This window comes from Mustela nivalis, assembly GCF_964662115.1.
Source record: "Mustela nivalis genome assembly, chromosome: 3".
Taxonomy (NCBI): domain Eukaryota; kingdom Metazoa; phylum Chordata; class Mammalia; order Carnivora; family Mustelidae; genus Mustela; species Mustela nivalis.
Genome location: NC_139022.1, coordinates 104,793,462 through 104,812,004, shown reverse-complemented (window position 1 = coordinate 104,812,004; position 18,543 = coordinate 104,793,462). Strand labels below are relative to the sequence as shown.

At 38.1% G+C, this 18,543-nt stretch overlaps 1 protein-coding gene across 19 annotated transcripts in view; it reads left to right on the top strand.

Moving 5' to 3' along the window:
- Nucleotides 1–11,173, top strand: part of MATR3 (matrin 3) — a 47,353-nt gene extending 36,180 nt beyond the window's left edge. For 9 of the 19 annotated variants that reach the window (XM_082725520.1, XM_082725519.1, XM_082725503.1 and 6 more), the window contains 10 exons: nucleotides 321–373; nucleotides 1,211–1,336; nucleotides 1,834–1,959; nucleotides 2,138–2,305; nucleotides 3,226–3,357; nucleotides 3,813–3,856; nucleotides 3,953–4,328; nucleotides 6,607–6,829; nucleotides 7,310–7,431; nucleotides 9,800–11,173. In XM_082725520.1, coding sequence (XP_082581646.1) covers nucleotides 321–373; nucleotides 1,211–1,336; nucleotides 1,834–1,959; nucleotides 2,138–2,305; nucleotides 3,226–3,357; nucleotides 3,813–3,856; nucleotides 3,953–4,328; nucleotides 6,607–6,829; nucleotides 7,310–7,431; nucleotides 9,800–9,850 — 1,421 coding nt within the window. In that variant the 3' untranslated portion in view covers nucleotides 9,851–11,173. Of the gene's footprint in view, nucleotides 1–320; nucleotides 374–1,210; nucleotides 1,337–1,833; nucleotides 1,960–2,137; nucleotides 2,306–3,225; nucleotides 3,358–3,812; nucleotides 3,857–3,952; nucleotides 4,329–6,462; nucleotides 6,830–7,309; nucleotides 7,432–9,799 lie in introns of all 19 variants that reach the window. The other 10 variants (XM_082725502.1, XM_082725511.1, XM_082725513.1 and 7 more) reach the window with 2 other exon arrangements.
- Nucleotides 11,174–18,543: the final 7,370 nt, after the last annotated feature.

Genomic DNA, 18,543 nt, shown 5'->3' with positions numbered 1-18,543 from the left:
TGCATTGGGCTCCTAGCTGGATATAGAGCCTGCTTTAAAAAGTGGGGGGTGGTGCATGTGTGGTTAAGTTGGTTAAGTGTCCCTGCTCCTGGTTTCTGCTCAGTTCCTGATCTCAGGGTCCTGAGATGGAAGCCCTTGTAAGACTCTAGGCTTGGCAGAGAGTCTGCTTCCCTTTTTCTCTGTCCCCCCCCCCCACCCCGCACCCTTCTCTGCTCTTTCTCGCTCTCTCAGATTTTTTTTTTTTTTAAATGATGTCCCATTATGTTATAACAAGTATGTTTATTACAAGATTTTTAAAAAATCACTTTTTGTCCATAAAGGTGCTGGAAATGGGAACCTGCAAGGACCAAGACACATGCAGAAAGGCAGAGTGGTCAGTAATACAACTCTTACTTTATTTTGGGGGGAACTGTAATTTAACTTTGAGATCCTGTAAATTGAGTTTGTATTATAGTCCTTTATTATAGAAAGGCTGCTATATTGTTTGAAAACTATCAGGCTTCTATATGACTTAGAGTTAAAAGTTTAATTTTCATATGCCCATAGTATAGAGAACTCATCTTGAGTGTAAGAAGTTTTACTGCAGGGGCATCTGGGTGGCTCAGTGGGTTAAGTCTCTGCTTTTGGCTCAGGTCATAATCTCAGGGTCCTGGGATCCTCGCATCGGGCTCGAAGCCTACTTGCCCCTCTGCCTACTTGTGGTCTTTGTCTGTCAAAAAAAAAAAATTGAGATACTTTATTTTAAAAAAGGGAAAGAAATTTTGCTGTCCATTTATGTCTACAGTATCCTATTTAAAAATAACTGTAACTGCATAGGGTGCCTGGGTGGCTCACTTGGTTAAGTGACTGCCTTCGGCTCAGGTCATGGCCCCGGAGTCCTGGGATCGAGTCCTGCATTGGGCTCCCAGCTCCATGGGGACTCTGCTTCTCCTGCTGACCTCCCCTCTCCTGCTCTTTCTCTCACACACTCAAATGAATAAATGAAATCTTAAAAACAAAAAAAAAAAAAAACCTGCAGAGGCTTTCTGAAACTTTGAGATCTACCCCAGTGAATCTGATTTCCTAGTTTTAAAATTCTCTAGAATGTTGTGAGTTGTTTTAAATACTTAATCTGTTCTGGTTAACTTTAGACTGTGAAACTGTAATATGTAACACGTTTTCATCTTAATTCTAAAGAGACTTCTTGACTTGATTTTTTTCTAATGTATAGGAAACAAGCCGAGTTGTTCACATCATGGATTTTCAACGAGGGAAAAACTTGAGATACCAACTGTTACAGCTGGTGGAACCATTTGGAGTCATTTCAAATCATCTGATTCTAAATAAAATTAATGAGGTATGAGTTGAAATAAGTGTAGTATTTATTCATTACTAATATAGTTCCTAAAGGAATTATATGATTTTATATTAGAAAAAGCCCTCAGTGTGATCTTGAATCATTAATATGGAATGTTAATAGAGAAAAAAGCAAATAGTTGAAGTATGTCAATAACATTAATTTCTAGGCCTAATGGATTATTAATTGTCCTTAAGCAGTAAAATTGTCATTATATTACTGTAAGGGCTATAAAAGGATGATAATTCTTTGAGAAGCCATTCCAAACTTTTATCAAAATGGTTGCAAATTATTATTTGAAGTACAGTAGACATAATAAATGAAACTTGAGTAGCATGAAGGTAGTAAATTCTGAGGTGACCTTTTACAAAACAGCTATTAACTGTGTTGATTCTGTTTTTAGACTCTTAAAAATGCTTCCTAATGATTTAATATATCTAGAAAGACTTGGGCAATCTTATTTTATTTTGGAAATAATAATTTTGTTTCAATTTTAGGCATTTATTGAAATGGCAACTACAGAGGATGCTCAAGCTGCAGTGGATTATTATACAACCACACCAGCATTAGTATTTGGCAAGCCAGTGAGAGTTCATTTATCACAGAAGTATAAAAGAATAAAGGTAATTACACAAATTATTTCCAGATTTGTACCACCAACCATTTAATACATCATTTTAATATTTATTAACTTTAGCTACTTTAAGTTGTTGCTAGTAACTAGAATTACCTTAACTATTAACAAATAATTATAGGATACCTACCACATTTGACTTGCCTGTTTGTTTGTTTATTATTTAGAAACCTGAGGGGAAGCCAGACCAGAAGTTTGATCAAAAGCAAGAGCTTGGACGTGTGATACATCTCAGCAATTTACCTCATTCTGGCTATTCTGACAGTGCAGTTCTCAAGCTTGCTGAGCCTTATGGAAAAATAAAAAATTACATACTGATGAGGATGAAAAGTCAGGTAATCCCAAACATAGAAGCTTTTAAGGAGGATCATGGGGAGAGGGAAGGGGAAATAAGACAGTATCAGAGAGAGAGACACACCATAAGGGACTTTTAACTATAGGAAACAAACTGAGGGTTGCTGGTGAGAGGGTAGGGGTAACAGGGTAATGGGCATTAAGGAGGGCACGAGATGTAATGAGCACTAAGTGTTACATGCAACTGAAAAATCACTGAACTTTACCTCTGAACTAATAATACACTCTATGTTAATTGAATTTAAATAACTTTTTAAAGATTTTTTTATTTATTTGACAGATTACAAGTAGGCAGAGAGGCAGGCAGAAAAAGAGGGGAAGCAGTCTCCCCATTGAGCAGGGAGCACAGTGCAGGGATCCCAGGACCCTGAGATCATGACCTGAGCCAAAGGCAGAGGCTTAACCCACTGAGCCACCCAAGTGGTCCCCTAAATAACTTTTTTAAAAATTTTAAGATAATTAGTACTCTAAGGTTTATTTCTGTATCTTCACTTTTAATAAAGGGAGAATAATTATCTTATAAATTTTAATTTTTCTTTGCTTAATAAATGGTGATTTTTTTTTTTTTTTTTAAGTCACAGTGGATTCTCTGTGTAAACCAGTAAATACTGAGAAGCTATAAAGTGGAAAAGTAAACATGGTAACACTTTGCTTCCAAGTGTGCATCTAGAAAAATCTCCCTGTGTGTATATGGGTGTACTGTTTCTTTCTTGCCCCATTGGTATTACATTACAGTGTTGCTTTCCACTTTATATGTGATTCCATTGAGTAAACTGTAAAAAAAAAAAAATTTAACTTCCTGAGTTGATGGGCTATTTGGAGGTTTGGGGACTGTACCATTGATCTCTCTTATAAGCTGATTGCTTCTTTTTTTTTTTCCCTTTTCCTTTTTTTGTTTAAGGCCTTTATTGAGATGGAGACCAGAGAAGATGCAATGGCAATGGTCGACCACTGTTTGAAAAAGGCGCTTTGGTTTCAGGGGAGATGTGTGAAAGTTGACTTGTCTGAAAAATATAAAAAATTGGTACTGAGGGTATGTAGTACTGAATTTGTCATCCTTATAAAGCTTGTTTCACATATTTCAAGCACAGCATGCTTATAAACATTTTTATTTGCTAAGAATACAGGATTTGGTTATTTAAAGATAACATTGTTTTTTCCCTTGGTGTTCTTCAGTAGAAGTTTGTTGTTTTTTTAATGGTGTTATGGTAAAAATGCCTTCATTGGTTTTATCTACTTAAGATTTATTTGAACTTGAGTTCTACCAAAATATTTATTTTCCACTGCTCTATGCTCTGTCAAAATGTTGATTGTAATGAATTGCTTACTCGGGGCAGCTTACATTCTTAGGTATGGTCACTGGGATTGAATAAGCTTAGTTGATGATATGAAAGATGTTCCTTAACTGTTAGTTTGGGTAATTATATAATCTGCAAATGAATGTATTTTAATATATTTATTTAACTGATAAAAAATTTTATCTTTTAGATTCCCAACAGAGGCATTGACTTACTGAAAAAAGATAAATCTCGGTAATTTCATTTTATGTGTGTATATACACTGGTATATTAAACTTCTGTTTTCCAACTCAGGAGAATTAATTGAGGGGAGTATCCTTTTGATTTCAGGAAAAGATCTTATTCTCCAGATGGCAAAGAATCTCCAAGCGATAAGAAATCCAAGATTGATGGTTCCCAGAAGACTGAAAGTACAACTGAAGGTAAAGAACAAGAAGAGAAATCAGGTGAAGATGGTGAAAAAGATACAAAGGATGACCAAGCTGAGCAAGAACCTAACATGCTTCTTGAATCTGAAGATGAGCTACTCGTGGATGAAGAAGAAGCAGCAGCACTGCTAGAAAGTGGCAGTTCGGTGGGAGATGAGACAGATCTTGCTAATTTAGGTGATGTTGCTTCTGATGGGAAAAAGGAACCTTCGGACAAAGCTGTGAAAAAAGATGGAAATGCCAGCGCTTCGGCAGCTGCAAAGAAAAAGCTGAAAAAGGTAAAGGAAGATTGTATGTTGACCTGTGTTGACAGAAAACTAGATCAGATAAATGTTTCTTATTATTTACATTAGCAGCATCAGCTTAAAGGGAATTAGTCACTTACATTAGAAAAAATCAGGTATGAACCATTTATAGAATAAATATTTAAAAGTAAACTCTGCAATAAATAGGTTAAGTAAGACTTTTTATAGTAGTTGTTTAAAAGTGTCAACTAACAGAAGGAAGTTTTTAATCAGGTAGGAGGAAGTCCTAAATCTACATATGTTTGTGTATTGTAGCATGTAAGTACTGGTAAGCAGCCTTTTAGTACAGCTTATTTTTTAAAAGATGGGACAGGAGTTTATAATAAGTTAATTGGCCCAAGATAGTAAAACATTTGCCATTCATTTAAAAACTGTTAAACTTGGGGCATCTGGCTGGCTTAGTGGAGCATGCAACTCTTGATCTTGGGGTTGTGGGTTCAGGCCCCAGGTTGGGCATAGAGATTACTTAAAAATAAGATCTTATTTTGTTAAGCTTGAAGAATTCTCGTATTTGAGAAACATAAGCTTGATCAGATAATACAGTAACTTTTAAGACATTTTGCTTAGAACACACGTCACTGATAAGCATATAAGGTGAATACAAATATAAAAATATATGCAAAACATAAAGAATAGTAAAACAAAAGACCATGATCTACTGATTATCTGCATTAAGGATTAGAGCACTAAAATGCCTTTGAAGCCTCTTATATTAAATGGTTCTTTCAGTGAGGTCGTTTCCTGGTCCATTGGTTCCTTGTAAGCAACATTAAGCCATTGGAAGGCAGATTTTGTTGGTTTGGTCACATAACATTGTTTTGCTTTTTTTGTTGTTGCGTTTTTTAAAGATTTTATTTATTTGAAAGAGAGCAAGCCAGCAGGAGCAGGGGAGAGGGGCAGAATGAGAGGGTGAATCTTCCTGCTTCCTGCTGACCAGGAAGCCTGACACAGGATTGGACCTGAGGACCCTGGGATTGTGGCCTTTGGTGACCCGAGCAAAAAGCCGACATTTAAGCTACTGAGTCACTCAGGTGCCTAGTCACATAACTTAGTTTCTGGCTGAAGTGGATGATTGTTGAGTAATATGTTTGCACTCTTTTTTTTTTTTTTTTTTTTTTAATTTGACAGAGATCACAAGTAGGCAGAGCAGTAGGCAGAGAGAGAGGGGAAGCAGGCTCCCAAAGAGCAGAGAGCCCAGTGTGGGGCTTGATCCCAGGACCTGAGCGGGAGGACTTAACCCACTGAGCCATGCAGGTGCCCCAGAACATTATATTTGCACTCTTAAGAGCTGATACTTATTACATGCTATAAATTTTTCTCAGCTCTTTGTGTATGCTAATAAACTTAATCCTCAGAGTAACTATAAGCAGCAGATAAAATACCTTTATTAACCTGGTTTTATGAATGAGAAAATTTGGGCATAGAGAAGTTCAATAAATTGTCCTTGGTCATACTGCTTGTAAGTGGCAGCCAGAATTTAAACATAGGCAGTCATGCTCCAGAGCTTGATTTTTTTTTCCTTTTTTAAAAAATTTTATTTATTTATTTGACAGAGAGAGATCACAAGTAGATGGAGAGGCAGGCAGAGAGCGAGAGAGAGGGAAGCAGGCTCCCTGCTGAGCAGAGAGCCCGATGCGGGACTCGATCCCAGGACCCTGAGATCATGACCTGAGCCGAAGGCAGTGGCTTAACCCACTGAGCCACCCAGGCGCCCCTTTTTTTCCTTTTTTAAACACTTTCAAGACTTAGTGTCCTCTAAATAACAGTTGTATCCTAAGATACTGTCTTCCAAAGGATAACATTGAACTACTTTTATCAAAGCACATTTTGATACAGTCCCTTGCAGCCTAATAGTTTTAAGAAGTATAGAATATAATGTCCTTACCTCATTTATTTTCTGCTCTTCATGTGAGGCAAGCTTTTAATTATATAGTTTTAAAACAAAGTTGTTTTAGAAAACAACAGTGATTTTGGGGGAGAAAGGAACAAGTCAGTATTTTGAAAGAATGACTAAGGACAAAGACGCTATCCCTTTCCCTTCAAGTAAAGCAAATGGAAGGGATGCTGCAGGATAATTGTTGCAGAGTAAATTTGTCTTTCTTAACAGCGTCGTTTCCCAGGGAGTATGGAAGGTTTTGTCACTCTAGATGAGGTTGGTGATGAGGAAGATTCGGAACTTCAGAAACTTCGTAAATCGGGCATGGCATTTAAATCTGGTGACAAAAATGATGATGGTTTGGTTGAAATTAAGGTGGACAAGATCGAGGAACTTGATCAAGAAAATGAAGCAGCGTTGGAAAATGGAATTAAAAATGAGGAAAATACAGAACCAGGCGCTGAATCTGCTGAGAATGCTGATGATCCCAACAAAGATACAAGTGAAAATGCAGATGGCCAAAGTGATGAAAACAAGGAGGACTATACAATCCCAGATGAGTATAGAATTGGACCATATCAGCCCAATGTTCCTGTTGGTGAGATATAAGGCTTTGTTCTTCCCTTCTCACCCCTTCCAAGTTTATTAATAAATAATTTTTAAATTGGTCTTACATAAACTTTTATACCATTTTAAATTTATTTCTCTGCAGAATGATTTGTAAATCTTAATCGATATATTCTTCTCCACTTAACCAACTCTCCTCATTTTGTGTTATCTTTTGTTACCATTTCACAATATGTTCTTTCTCTGCATAAAGGTTTCTGAGAATTTCACATTGCTTTTTCTTTATCTTTTTTATATTTCTGCCTTTTTTTTAAGAGTACAGTTAGGTGGACCTTAGACATCAATTAAGTACAATTAACTAATGATATTATGGTTTTTGTTTTGTTTTAGCTTAGGCTATAATGGACTTCTCACAAATACCTCATTCAAATAATGATGGAAAAAAGATTTGAGAACACTAATTAAAACTTCTGATTTACTAAATTTGTAAGAATGTATGTTTGTGTTCTAGGTATAGACTATGTGATACCTAAAACAGGGTTTTACTGTAAGCTGTGTTCACTCTTTTATACAAATGAAGAAGTTGCAAAGAATACTCATTGCAGCAGCCTTCCTCATTATCAGAAATTAAAGGTAAGACTGAATCTAAAAGAGTAGAGTTCTTTTATAAAAACAAATCGTATAGGAGCGCCTGGGTGGCTTAGTGGGTTAAAGCCTCTGCCTTTAGCTCAGGCTTGGGATCCAGCCCCTCAGGGCTCTCTGCTCAGCAGGGAGCCTGCTTCCCTTCCTCTCTCTCTGCCTGCCTCTCTGCCTACTTGTGATCTCTGTCTGTCAAATAAATAAATAAAATATTTTTTAAAAAATCATATAAAGTTACACAAACTAAAATGTGTATGGTACCTTCTGTAGACCAATCACAATGCTTTATCCTAGAGATGACACTTTCATTTCTTTGTTGATGGGCCTTAAGCAGTCTAATGAATTCTAGGAACATCTATTGAGCCTTTTTCTATAGTACATTCTAATTAAATTATTGAATAATTTTTTAGCTGTTACAGATTCTCTTATAACTAAAGTTACTTCTTCCCAAGTGAGTATTAGACTGTAATTTCTCTAATTTGGAAGATTCTGGAGGCCTGAATGCCAAGTGGAATAATAAAAGCTTTTTCAACTTTTATGATGTGCCATGTCCCTTCATACTTAATGATTTTTACATTGTTGTTAAATTATTTGATAATAATGATATTCTATAATAAATGGATTAAAAAATAAAACATTAATGAAGCATAACAAATTCCTATTTCGATATTCTGAAATTTGGTATTTTTAGTGATTGCTTTAAGGACTGAGTATTAAAGCAGGTAATAGGGAAAAAACTTTGATGGGGCGCCTGGGTGGCTCAGTGGGTTAAAGCCTCTGCCTTCGGCTCAGATCATGATCCCAGGGTCCTGGGATCAAGCCCCACATCGGGCTCTCTGCTCTGCGGGGAGCCTGCTTCCTTTTCTCTCTCTCTGCCTGCCTCTCTGCCTACTTGTGATCTCTATCAAATAAATAAATTAAAAAAAAAAAAAAAACACCTTTGAAAGGCTTTTAACTCCGTAAGTATGAATAACTTGATTTTTGCACTGCTTGGTAGTAGAGAGCTACTGGAGTATTCTGTTACCATACATGTTCTGTGTGTTGATTTATATGGATAAAGATAGCCTTGATTTTGAAGGGGGGCGAGGGGTGGCCTTGAATTTAGGAAATAATGCTATTTCTTGGCTGTGCACTAGTTTGAAATGAAGGTATTCTTTGCTACCTGTGTCTTACATTTAGCATATGAAAAAAGAATGCTGGTTTAATTGCATTAGTAGCAGAAGTTGTGTATTATATAGAACATTGTTGAAATAAAAAGTTGTCTCAGTGCCTGATACTTGATAAGTGATATGCTTTCTAATATTTCCTAGCTATTCTAATTTTCATTTGTTTATTGGAGGTAACTTTATAATTCTGTGGTTTGTTGTTTTGTTTTGTTTTGTTTTAATTTTTTTTTAAGATTTTATTTATTTATTAGAGCATGAGAGGGGAGAGGTCAGAGGGAGAAGCAGACTCCCCCACTGGAGTTGAGAGCCTGATGCGGGATTCGATCCTGGGACACCAGGATCATGACCTGAGCTGAAGGCAATTGCTTAACCAACTGAGCCACCCAGGCGCCCTCTGTTATTCTATTTTAAAGAAACTGTCGACTTCACTAAAATTTATTATGCAATATAATATTTTGCTAATGATAAATGACTTGATACTTTCCTGAGTGTTTTTTCCAATGGCTTTTAACCCTCTCATCAGTTGGAAGTAACTATAGAGTTGAGAAATTCTACCCGGAAGTAAAGAAAAAATGGGTATTTTACATTTGGCAGGGAGGGTTACTTATTAATGTCTTAATATGCCTAAGAACTCTAGAAATTACAAGTGCAATACAGGGGTCACAGCTTTTGTAGATAAGGTGGGGTTTTGGGGGGGGTGTGGAATATACCCACAGTCATTCATTTAAGTATTGGTATGGCTGGTTTTATTGCTGTAAAAGAATTGAGTAGTTGAAATAAAGAATAGCCCACAAAGAAAATATTTACCACCTTTAAGAAAATGTTTCCCCATTTTAATGGAAGGCACACTATTTGAATAAATGCATGTTATTTTAACTACTGTATGTTCTTGGAATAGTGGCAGTTCTTCTGTGCAAGTATGATTTTTGTTTTCTTATCTCTAAGTTAATGTTAACTGTAAATTGGAATAATCTTTTTTCCACATTTTACTATTTTTTCCACGTTTTTATGTACTATAATCTAGTTTAGTTTTGTACACTGACTTAACAAGAATACCAAATCTTTAAAATAACTGATAATGTTACAGTTAAATTACAATGAAATTCAAAAAGTTGGGTAGAGTATTTTATTTTGAAGTTCATCCTTTTAGGTTTTCTTAGGTGACTTAATCCTTGTAAATTTTTTTTTCTTTTCAGAAATTTCTGAATAAATTGGCAGAAGAACGCAGGCAGAAGAAGGAAGCTTAAAATGTGCAAGAAGCTTAACAATTTCAAAGAAAATAATGGTTCTTTGTTTTTAATGTTAACCTTTTTTAAATACAATACTGATAGTTAGAAGAAAATTATTGTACTCTTTTGTTTTAGTGGAAAAATAATAGATGTCTGTTCATGTGTTAAGTGTTAGAGCAAAAATACATACACGGTTAAGTTAATGAAGAATTGTTTTTGTTTTATCAGAATGGTAAAAGACCGAAGTACTTTGTAGAGACTGACTCGTATGTAAGCTACTTAAGACAACTTGCACCACTAAGAAAAAAAGATGTAGAATCATTCAGAGAAATGAAATTTAGTTCCAGGCTTCAAAGAAATGTCAAAACTTTTGATTCCATTCAATAAAGAACAAAACCAGTTGTATTTTTATTACTTTCATCTGAAACATTCCACATTTTAATCTGAGCCTTTCATTTGAAGTTTGAAGCTTTTTGGTTGCTTTTTATTTGGAGATCTTCATGATATGAGATTGGCAATTAAAAAGCAGGTGCAGTTTTCTTTTAATGTCATGTTGTTGTTTAGGTAATAAGAAATACTAAGTAATTGGCTTTAGATTTTTGTAATTTTTTCCCCTAAGTTCCTGCTAGATTTCGTATTCTAGTAGTCAATGTATTTTCAGTGAAATGTAAAAAATACTCCCGTTCTCTTTGAGCAGTATTAATTTCTTGAGATCTTATTGCTTGTCACTTGAATCCTGTAGCTGTCATACATCTGGTATAAGCAACATTTGATTTTTGAAGTGTGTAGACCATCTCTTCATATTTCAAAATGTAATTTTACATTTCTGCATTTTAAAACAGTTTGGCCATAATCTAGACGCACGCTTCTAATTCACATACCTGCACATGTGACCTTTGTGAACAGAAATTTGCATGTATAATCTGTGTTTACTTGTAACTTTCTGGTAATATACTGCTTATATCTGTGGATTCAAGTTTCTGAAGTGAATACCAATAAAAAAAAACTTAGGCCATGTTCATTGGTTATACATGTTTGGAATGTTAACCAATATTTTTGTCAGTTGTGGTTTTTATTCACTGTTACACTTCTTTGCATGCTTTAACAAATTATTACATTTTTAATCTAGAGTGTTCTAAAGACTGCTACTAAAGATCTGAGTTTTAAAATTTTTGGTGCTGGTGGATTTCTTGTTCCTGTTACATAAAAATGGGGCTATTCGTGGTCTTTAAAAACCTTTGAAGGTTGAAATGATAAGAGTGAAGAAATGGCAAAAGCTCATGTTTAAACCTGTCTTAAGTATCAACCAATAAAGTTGGAAATAACATGGAGTATCAAGAATTAGTTCTACCAGCTTTTCAAAATTTTTTTGGTTTCTTGGTGTAAGGGATTTACCTATTGTCAAAAACAAATTTTTAATGTTAAAAAATAGAAGAACTTAATAAGAATTCTCCTTGGAACTCTTAGGTCTGAATGTGTTTAAGGGATATATCAGAATTTTGTGGTGTATCTCTGAAAGGCAGTTAACTTTTTAATGTGACATGCACAAAAAATCCTCGCCAGTTTATTTCTGCAGTTTAATTTTGGCCTTTACTAATTACCCACTTTTGTTTATTCCAACTGTTAACTAACAGCAAGCAACACGAAGTGTCAAGTATGCATTGGAATCCCTAATTGTTTCCTGTCAATGATAGCATTTTTTCTTAGGCCCGACTTTGTTGGCTCTACCAAACTATAGAAGAAAAAGTTCAATATCTTCATTTAATAACATTTAGAAAGCAAAAATTTTCATAAGTAAGCTATTAGTATTTTCCATATTATGGCAAACTTTTTTCCATAGGAATGTTTTCACGTAAACCTGGTATAAAGTTGAACATTTTTACCACTATCATTTTAGCCTTTAGTTTAATCTTAGGTTGATCCTCTGTGAGGAAACCTTTAAAAACACCTTGAGTATGTATTATTTTTTTAAACCTATTGCTGGTATATTTGAGATTTGAGTGTGACTCTGAAAAAAAGCTGGAGTTGACTATACTGTAAAGGGTTAATTTGAAAATTTACTGATGAGGAATGTGAATTTCTGGTCACAGTGCACTAACTTCTGTAGAGTCTAAATACAATTTTGAGGAAATTTTTAAGGTTATATCTCTTCTCTGGTTTCCTTTTAAGGGGATAGCTTTCCTCCCCCAGTGATATGGAACACAAAATACACCCTGTTAAGTGTTAATGGCAGGTATTAAGAGTTATAGGGGGAAAATCCATTATTTTTTGCCTAGCTTTGTTCACAGTGGGTTTTCAGTAATAATACCCTGAGTAATATTGAGACAAAAATAGGCTGGTGGTGGAGGCGCCTGGGTGGTGCAGTAAATTAAGCATCTGGCTCTTGGTTTAGGCTCTGGTGTGATCAAAGGGCCGTGAGCATTTGCGTTGCACTTAAGATTTTATTTATTTGACAGAGAAAAGTCACAAGTAGATGGAGAGGCAGGCAGAGAGAGAGAGAGGGGGAAGCAGGCTCCCTGCTGAGCAGAGAGCCCGATGCCGGACTCGATCCCAGGACCCTGAGACCATGACCTGAGCCGAAGGCAGCGGCTTAACCCACTGAGCCACCCAGGCGCCCCAGTAGAACAATTTTTTAAAAACCAGAACATTCATGATTCATGGGGTGCCTGGCTGGCTCAGTCAGTGTGAAACATAAACCAAATCTTGGGATTGTGACTTTGAGATCCAAGTTGAATGTATAATCTTAAAAATAATTTATGAGAGATCAAGAGAGGGAACACAAAGCACAGGGGAGCTGGAGAGGGAGAAGCGGGCTCAGGGAGCCCGGTACGGGGCTCGATCCCAGACTCTGGGATCATGACCTGAGCTGAAGGCAGATGCTTAATGACTGAGTCACCCAGGTGCCCCTAAAATTAAAATCTTTAAAAAAAAAATAGTAAAGTGTTTGATCCAGTGTGTGTAGGTTATTTAAGATAATTTGCATTATGGCTAGAAGATGGTTTAGTATAGTTGAAAGCTCAAGTATTGAGTGGTAATGTGTTTAGGATTGGGTATTCCCTGGCAGCTCTGAGCTGTTTGTTGAGCCTGCTTCCCTTCCTGCTCTCTCTGTGTTCCTCTCTGTCTACTTGTGATCTCTATCAAATAAAATTTTAAAAAGTCTTAAAATGCCCTTTCCAGGGCTTCTGGTTGGCTTTTAAGAGACAGAGCCCAAACTGGTGGGGGAAGGGCAGGCAGGGAGAGACCGAAGAGAGACCGAAGCAGGATTAGATCTGATGTAAGGCTCAGTCTCAAAATCCTGTGATCTTGACTGGAGCCAACATCAAGAGGTGGACATTTAACCCGATGAAGCCTCCCGGGCACCCCCAGAATAAGATCTCTTAAAATACAGAATACCCAGGGTCGTGGGATTGAGCCCCAAATCAGGTTCCCTGCTCAGCAGGGAGCCTGATTCTGCCTCTGCCCATCTCCAGTTCATGGGCTCTTTTTCCTTCACTCTTATTCTCTCAAATCTTAAAAAATTATGATAGCCTGAGATACGGTTCAAAGACTCATGCTTTTAAAAAATATGCTTTAACTTTGATGCAAGTCGGTTAGGGTTAAGGCCAAGATTCTTAGGGTCAGCAATAGTATACAAACCGTTATTGAATTGTTTTTCTTTAGTGGTTCTTAAATGTTAGCATGCATCAGAATTACCCGAAGGCTTTGTTAGAATACGGATGGGGTCCACTAGAATTTCTGTTTTGCTGGGTTTTGGGTGGGTCTTGATAATTTGCAGTTTTTAAAGATCTTATTTATTTGACAGAGATCACAAGTAGGCAGAGAGGGAAGCAGGCTCGCCGCTGAGCAGAGAGCCTAATGTGGGGCTCCATCCCAGGACCCTGGGATCAGGACCTGAGCGAAAAACAGGCTTAACCCTCTGAGCTCCCCAGGTGCCCCAATAATTTGCATTTTTAACATGTCACCAGGTGATGATGGTATCAATTCTAGAAGCCACACTTTTTAGAATGACAGTTTTACTTGTAGCTAAAGAAGTATTTTGGCTAGAGGTTGTAATCATGCCTACTTCAGGTACTCTTGCCTCCCCCCGCCCCCCCACGCACTACTGCTATGGCTACTGTTCCAAACCTTGAACTAGGGGAAATGCTAGAAAATAATCACCATTTGAAGCTTGTGCAAAGCATTAAAAAAAGCATGGGGGGGGGCGGGGCGTGGAGTAATTCAGTTGAGTGTCTGACTCTTGGTTTTCAGCTCATGTCAAGATCTCATGGTCCTGGGAGAGTTCCCCCCCTCACATTCCCACTCATGCTCTTTATAAAATAAAAACTTTTTTTAAAACCACCAATGGAAGATACCCCATTTCAGAGCTGTAGGTATTGCTTTTCCAGGTGTGCCTTTTCTCTTTTGCTCAGAACACTAAAGTCTTGTAATTTTCTGGGAACTGGGCACAATCAGACATTTAAGGAAAGTGACTGGGGCGGAAACATGAAGTCTCAGGAATTCACTATTTTGCCTAGTTAAATGTTTACTTTCTTTTCCCACTGTATCACTTAATAACATAGGAACTAATGAAACAGCTTGGTTATAATTGAAGTTTCAAGTGAATGGGAAAATGGAAATGGCTACCTCATCACTCAAGTACATCTAACTTGGTAAACTATAGTTGGTACTGAGTGGAGCTCAACTAAAGTACTAGTTAATTAGGTAAAAGATAAAACTTAAATTACAGAGATTAGGCAAAGTACAGGTGAGGACTATTGGAAGGTAATATACAATTAATTTTTATGACCGTGTTCAGATTTTTTTTTTAAGATTTTATTTATTTGCCAGAGTTCACAAGTAGGCAGGCAGGCAGAGAGAGAGAGGAAGAAGCAGGCTCCTTATGGAGCAGAGAGCCTGATGTGGGGCTCGATCCCAGGATCCTGGGATCATGACCTGAGCCAAAGGCAGAGGCTTTAACCCGCTGAGCCACCCAGATGCCCCTTATGTTGAGATTTTTAGCCTTGGCTCTTTTGTGAACTTAAAGCTCTAGATTAAAAAGGTTTATAATTGCCAATTTAAGAACTCTGTGAAGATGTACAATAGGAAATATGAAAACAAAGGGAAAAGCAATCTATATTGGATCTAGTAGACCAAAAAATGGACATTTTTGCCCCCCCCCATAACATATGTAAACTTGGAGTGAATGGCATTGAGTACTAATTTAATGACCTCTGATCCATGATGTTCTTGTGCTTCATGCATGGTAGCATTGATGAAGAATGTTTTGTGTATTTAACCAAAAGAATTCCAGAAACAACCAGCCATCTAAAGACATGTAAATGGGATATGCCGAGAATATCAGGGATGTCCCACCTTTGATTAGTACAGTACCCAAGTTTAAATTATTGCACTTGCCTGTTGTAAAGCAAGACTAATTCTTAGGTGCTCAACTCTGCCAAGGTTAACTCAGAAGTGGTTTCTTGTTGGCTATTTGACTCTTGAGATTTAAATGACCTTTTTCTGCCCCTTCACTTTTAAGAGGTCCTTGGGTGGCTGGGTCAGTAGAGCATCCATCTCTTAATAGTGGGGTTCTTTCTAAGTTGGAGCTTCACATTGGGTGTAGAGATTATTTCAAAATCTTAGAAGTTGGCTGTGAACATCAAAAGGCATCAGCAGGGACGCCTGGGTGGCTCAGTTGGTTAAGCAGCTGCCTTGGGCTCAGGTCATGATCCCAGCGTCCTGGGATCGAGTCCCACATCGGGCTCCTTGCTCTGCAGGGAGCCTGCTTCTCCCTCTGCCTCCCATTCTGTCTGCCTGTGCTCACTCTCTCCCTCTCTCTCTGATAAATAAAATCTAAAAAAAAAAAAAAAAAAAAAGGCATCAGCAATCGGATTCTGGCTGTTTTCTTGGCAATCACAAGTCTATATAGAGTTCCTTTTTCTTACTACTCCACTGTATGAGTTCTATAGTTTTTGTGGTGTCATGAGGGCCTGTGGGGGAAGGTGTGGCAGTTTATTATTAGTGTGATGGTGACGCTGTAGTGGTACCTCCTTTCATGTTCCAGATTGTGGCTGCTACTCACAAGCATCAGGGGTTGACTTGTTTTATCTTTTTTTTTTTCTTAGATTTTATTTGAGAGACAAGAGCACAAGCAGGGGGGGGGGGGCAAAGGGAGAGGAGGGGGAGAAGCAGACTCCCCACTGAGCTTAGGGGCTCCCAGGACTGTAGATCATGACCTGAGTCAAAGTCAGACTCAACCGAATGAACCACCCAGGTGCCCACTGGCACATCTCAGCTTGGCCCAACCTGGAGGAATTCCCTATGCCCTTCCAGTATTCTGCAATGTGTAGGCGCACATCACCCTTTTGCAAAAACCTTTACCTACGTCTACACACATCTACACCTTAGTCTCTAAATCCTGTTTATACTGCCTACTCAGCTTATACAAATTTGATCCTCCTTTTAACTTAGGATGGTTGGTTGTTTCTGGAATTCTTTTGGTTAAATACACGTAACACTTCACCATCTTAACCATTAAAAAAAAAAATTTTTTTTAAAGATTTTATTTATTCGACAGAGATCACAAGTAGGCAGAGAGAGAGAGGAGGAAGCAGGCTCCCTGCTGAGCAGAGAGCTCGATGCAGGACCCGATCCCAGGACCCTGAGATCATGACCTGAGCCAAAGGCAACGGCTTAACCCACTGAGCCACCCAGGCGCCCTAAAAATATTTTTTTAATTTATTTGACAGAGATCACAAGCAGGCAGAGAGGCGGGGGAGGGGAGCGGGGGGGGGGAGCGGGCTCCCCATCACGGAGAGAGCCTGATGCTGAGCTTGATTCCAGGACCCGAGCTGAAGGATCATGACCCGAGCTGAAGGCAGAGGCTTTAACCCACTGAGCCACCCAGGTGTCCCCATCTTAACCATTCTTAAGCACACAGTTCAGTGGTATTGCATTCACATTGTTCTGCAACCATTATCCATCCCCATAACTCTTCATCTTATAAAACTGAAACTACCTGTTAAGCAGTAACTCTCCACCCACTCCTTCTCCTGGCCCCTCAAAACCATCATTACAATTTGTTTTTATGATTTTGTCTATCTCAGAAGTGGAATCCTACAGTATCTTTGTCACTTAATGTACACAAGTTTCATAGATGATATAGCATATTGCAGAATTTCCTCCTTAGAGGCTAATACTTCATTGTATATATATCCCATATTTTGCTAATTCATTCATCTATTGCTAAACATGGATTGCTTCCACATTTTACCAGTTAGTAATGCTTGCTATGAACATGGATGGACAAATACGTATTTCAGATCCTGCTTTCAGATCTTTTGGACATATACCCTGAAGTTGTATTGCTGGATCATATGATGTTATTTTTAAAATTTTGAGGAACCTCCATACTGTTTTCCACAGCAGCTATACCATATTACACTTCCACCAACTGCAGGAAGTTTCCAGTTTCTCTACATTCTCACCGAAACTTTTTAACTTTTCCTTACTTGATAGTAGCTATCCTAATGGGTATGAAGTGGTATCAACTTTTCTAGAAAAAGATCATGCCAATTACTGCCATGTGTATCAATGTTCAGGACCATGCTGGCACATGGCAGACATTCAAAATTTGTTGCATGATGCTTTTGTTTGTTTCTAAAGGTTTTATTTATTTATTTGACAGACAGAGATCACAAGTATGCAGAGAGGCAGGCACAGAGAGAGGAGGAAGCAGGCTCCTCGCCAAGCAGAGAGCCCGATGTGGGGCTTAATCCCAGTGCACTGAAATCATGACCTGAGTTGAAGGCAGAGGCTTAACCCACTGAGCCACCCAGGCGCCCCATGCATGATGCTTTTGTATCCTCACCTGAATTGTAAATATTCAGAGCAGGAACCACTGCTTACCCCTACAGTACTAGGTCCTTACTAAATATGAAGTAATGCTGGGGTACATACTCTTCCCAGCTTCCACATGATACAAATGAGCATAGGGACAAGACCATTACCCAAACTGCTATAGAAGCATATAAGGTAGTTTTATTTGAGGTATGATTTTTTTCTTCCTGTTTATAACTGCAATTGAGAATTTAGACTATTAAAAAATATGCAAAAGACAAATCTGGGGCGCCTGGGTGACCAGTGGGTTAAGCTTCTGCCTTTGGCTCAGGTCATGATCTCAGGGTCCTGGGATCGAGCCCCACATGGGGCTCTCTGCTCATCAGGGAGCCTGCTTCCTCCTCTCTCTCTGCCTGCCTCTCTGCCTACTTGTGATCTGTCAAATAAAATCTTAAAAAAAAAAAAAAAATCTTTCGGGGCGCCTGGGTGGCTCAGTGGGTTAAAGCCTCTGCCTTCAGCTCAGGTCATGATCCCAGGGTCCTGGGATCAAGCCCCGCATCGGGCTCTCTGCTCAGCAGGGAGCCTGCTTCCTCCTCTCTCTCTGCCTGCCTCTCTGCCTACTTGTGATCTCTGTCTGTCAAATAAATAAATAAAATATTTAAAAAAAAAAATCTTTCAAAATCTGAGATAAAGGGGCGCCTGGGTGGCTCTATGGGTTAAGCCTCTGCCTTAAGCTCAGGTCATGATCTCAGGGTCCTGGGATTGAGCCCCCCATCAGGCACTTTGCTCAGCAGGGAGCCTGCTTCCTCCTGTCTCTCTCTGCCTGCCTCTCTGCCTACTTGGGATCTCTGTCAAATAAATAAAATCTTTTTTAAAAAATCTGAGATACTGTT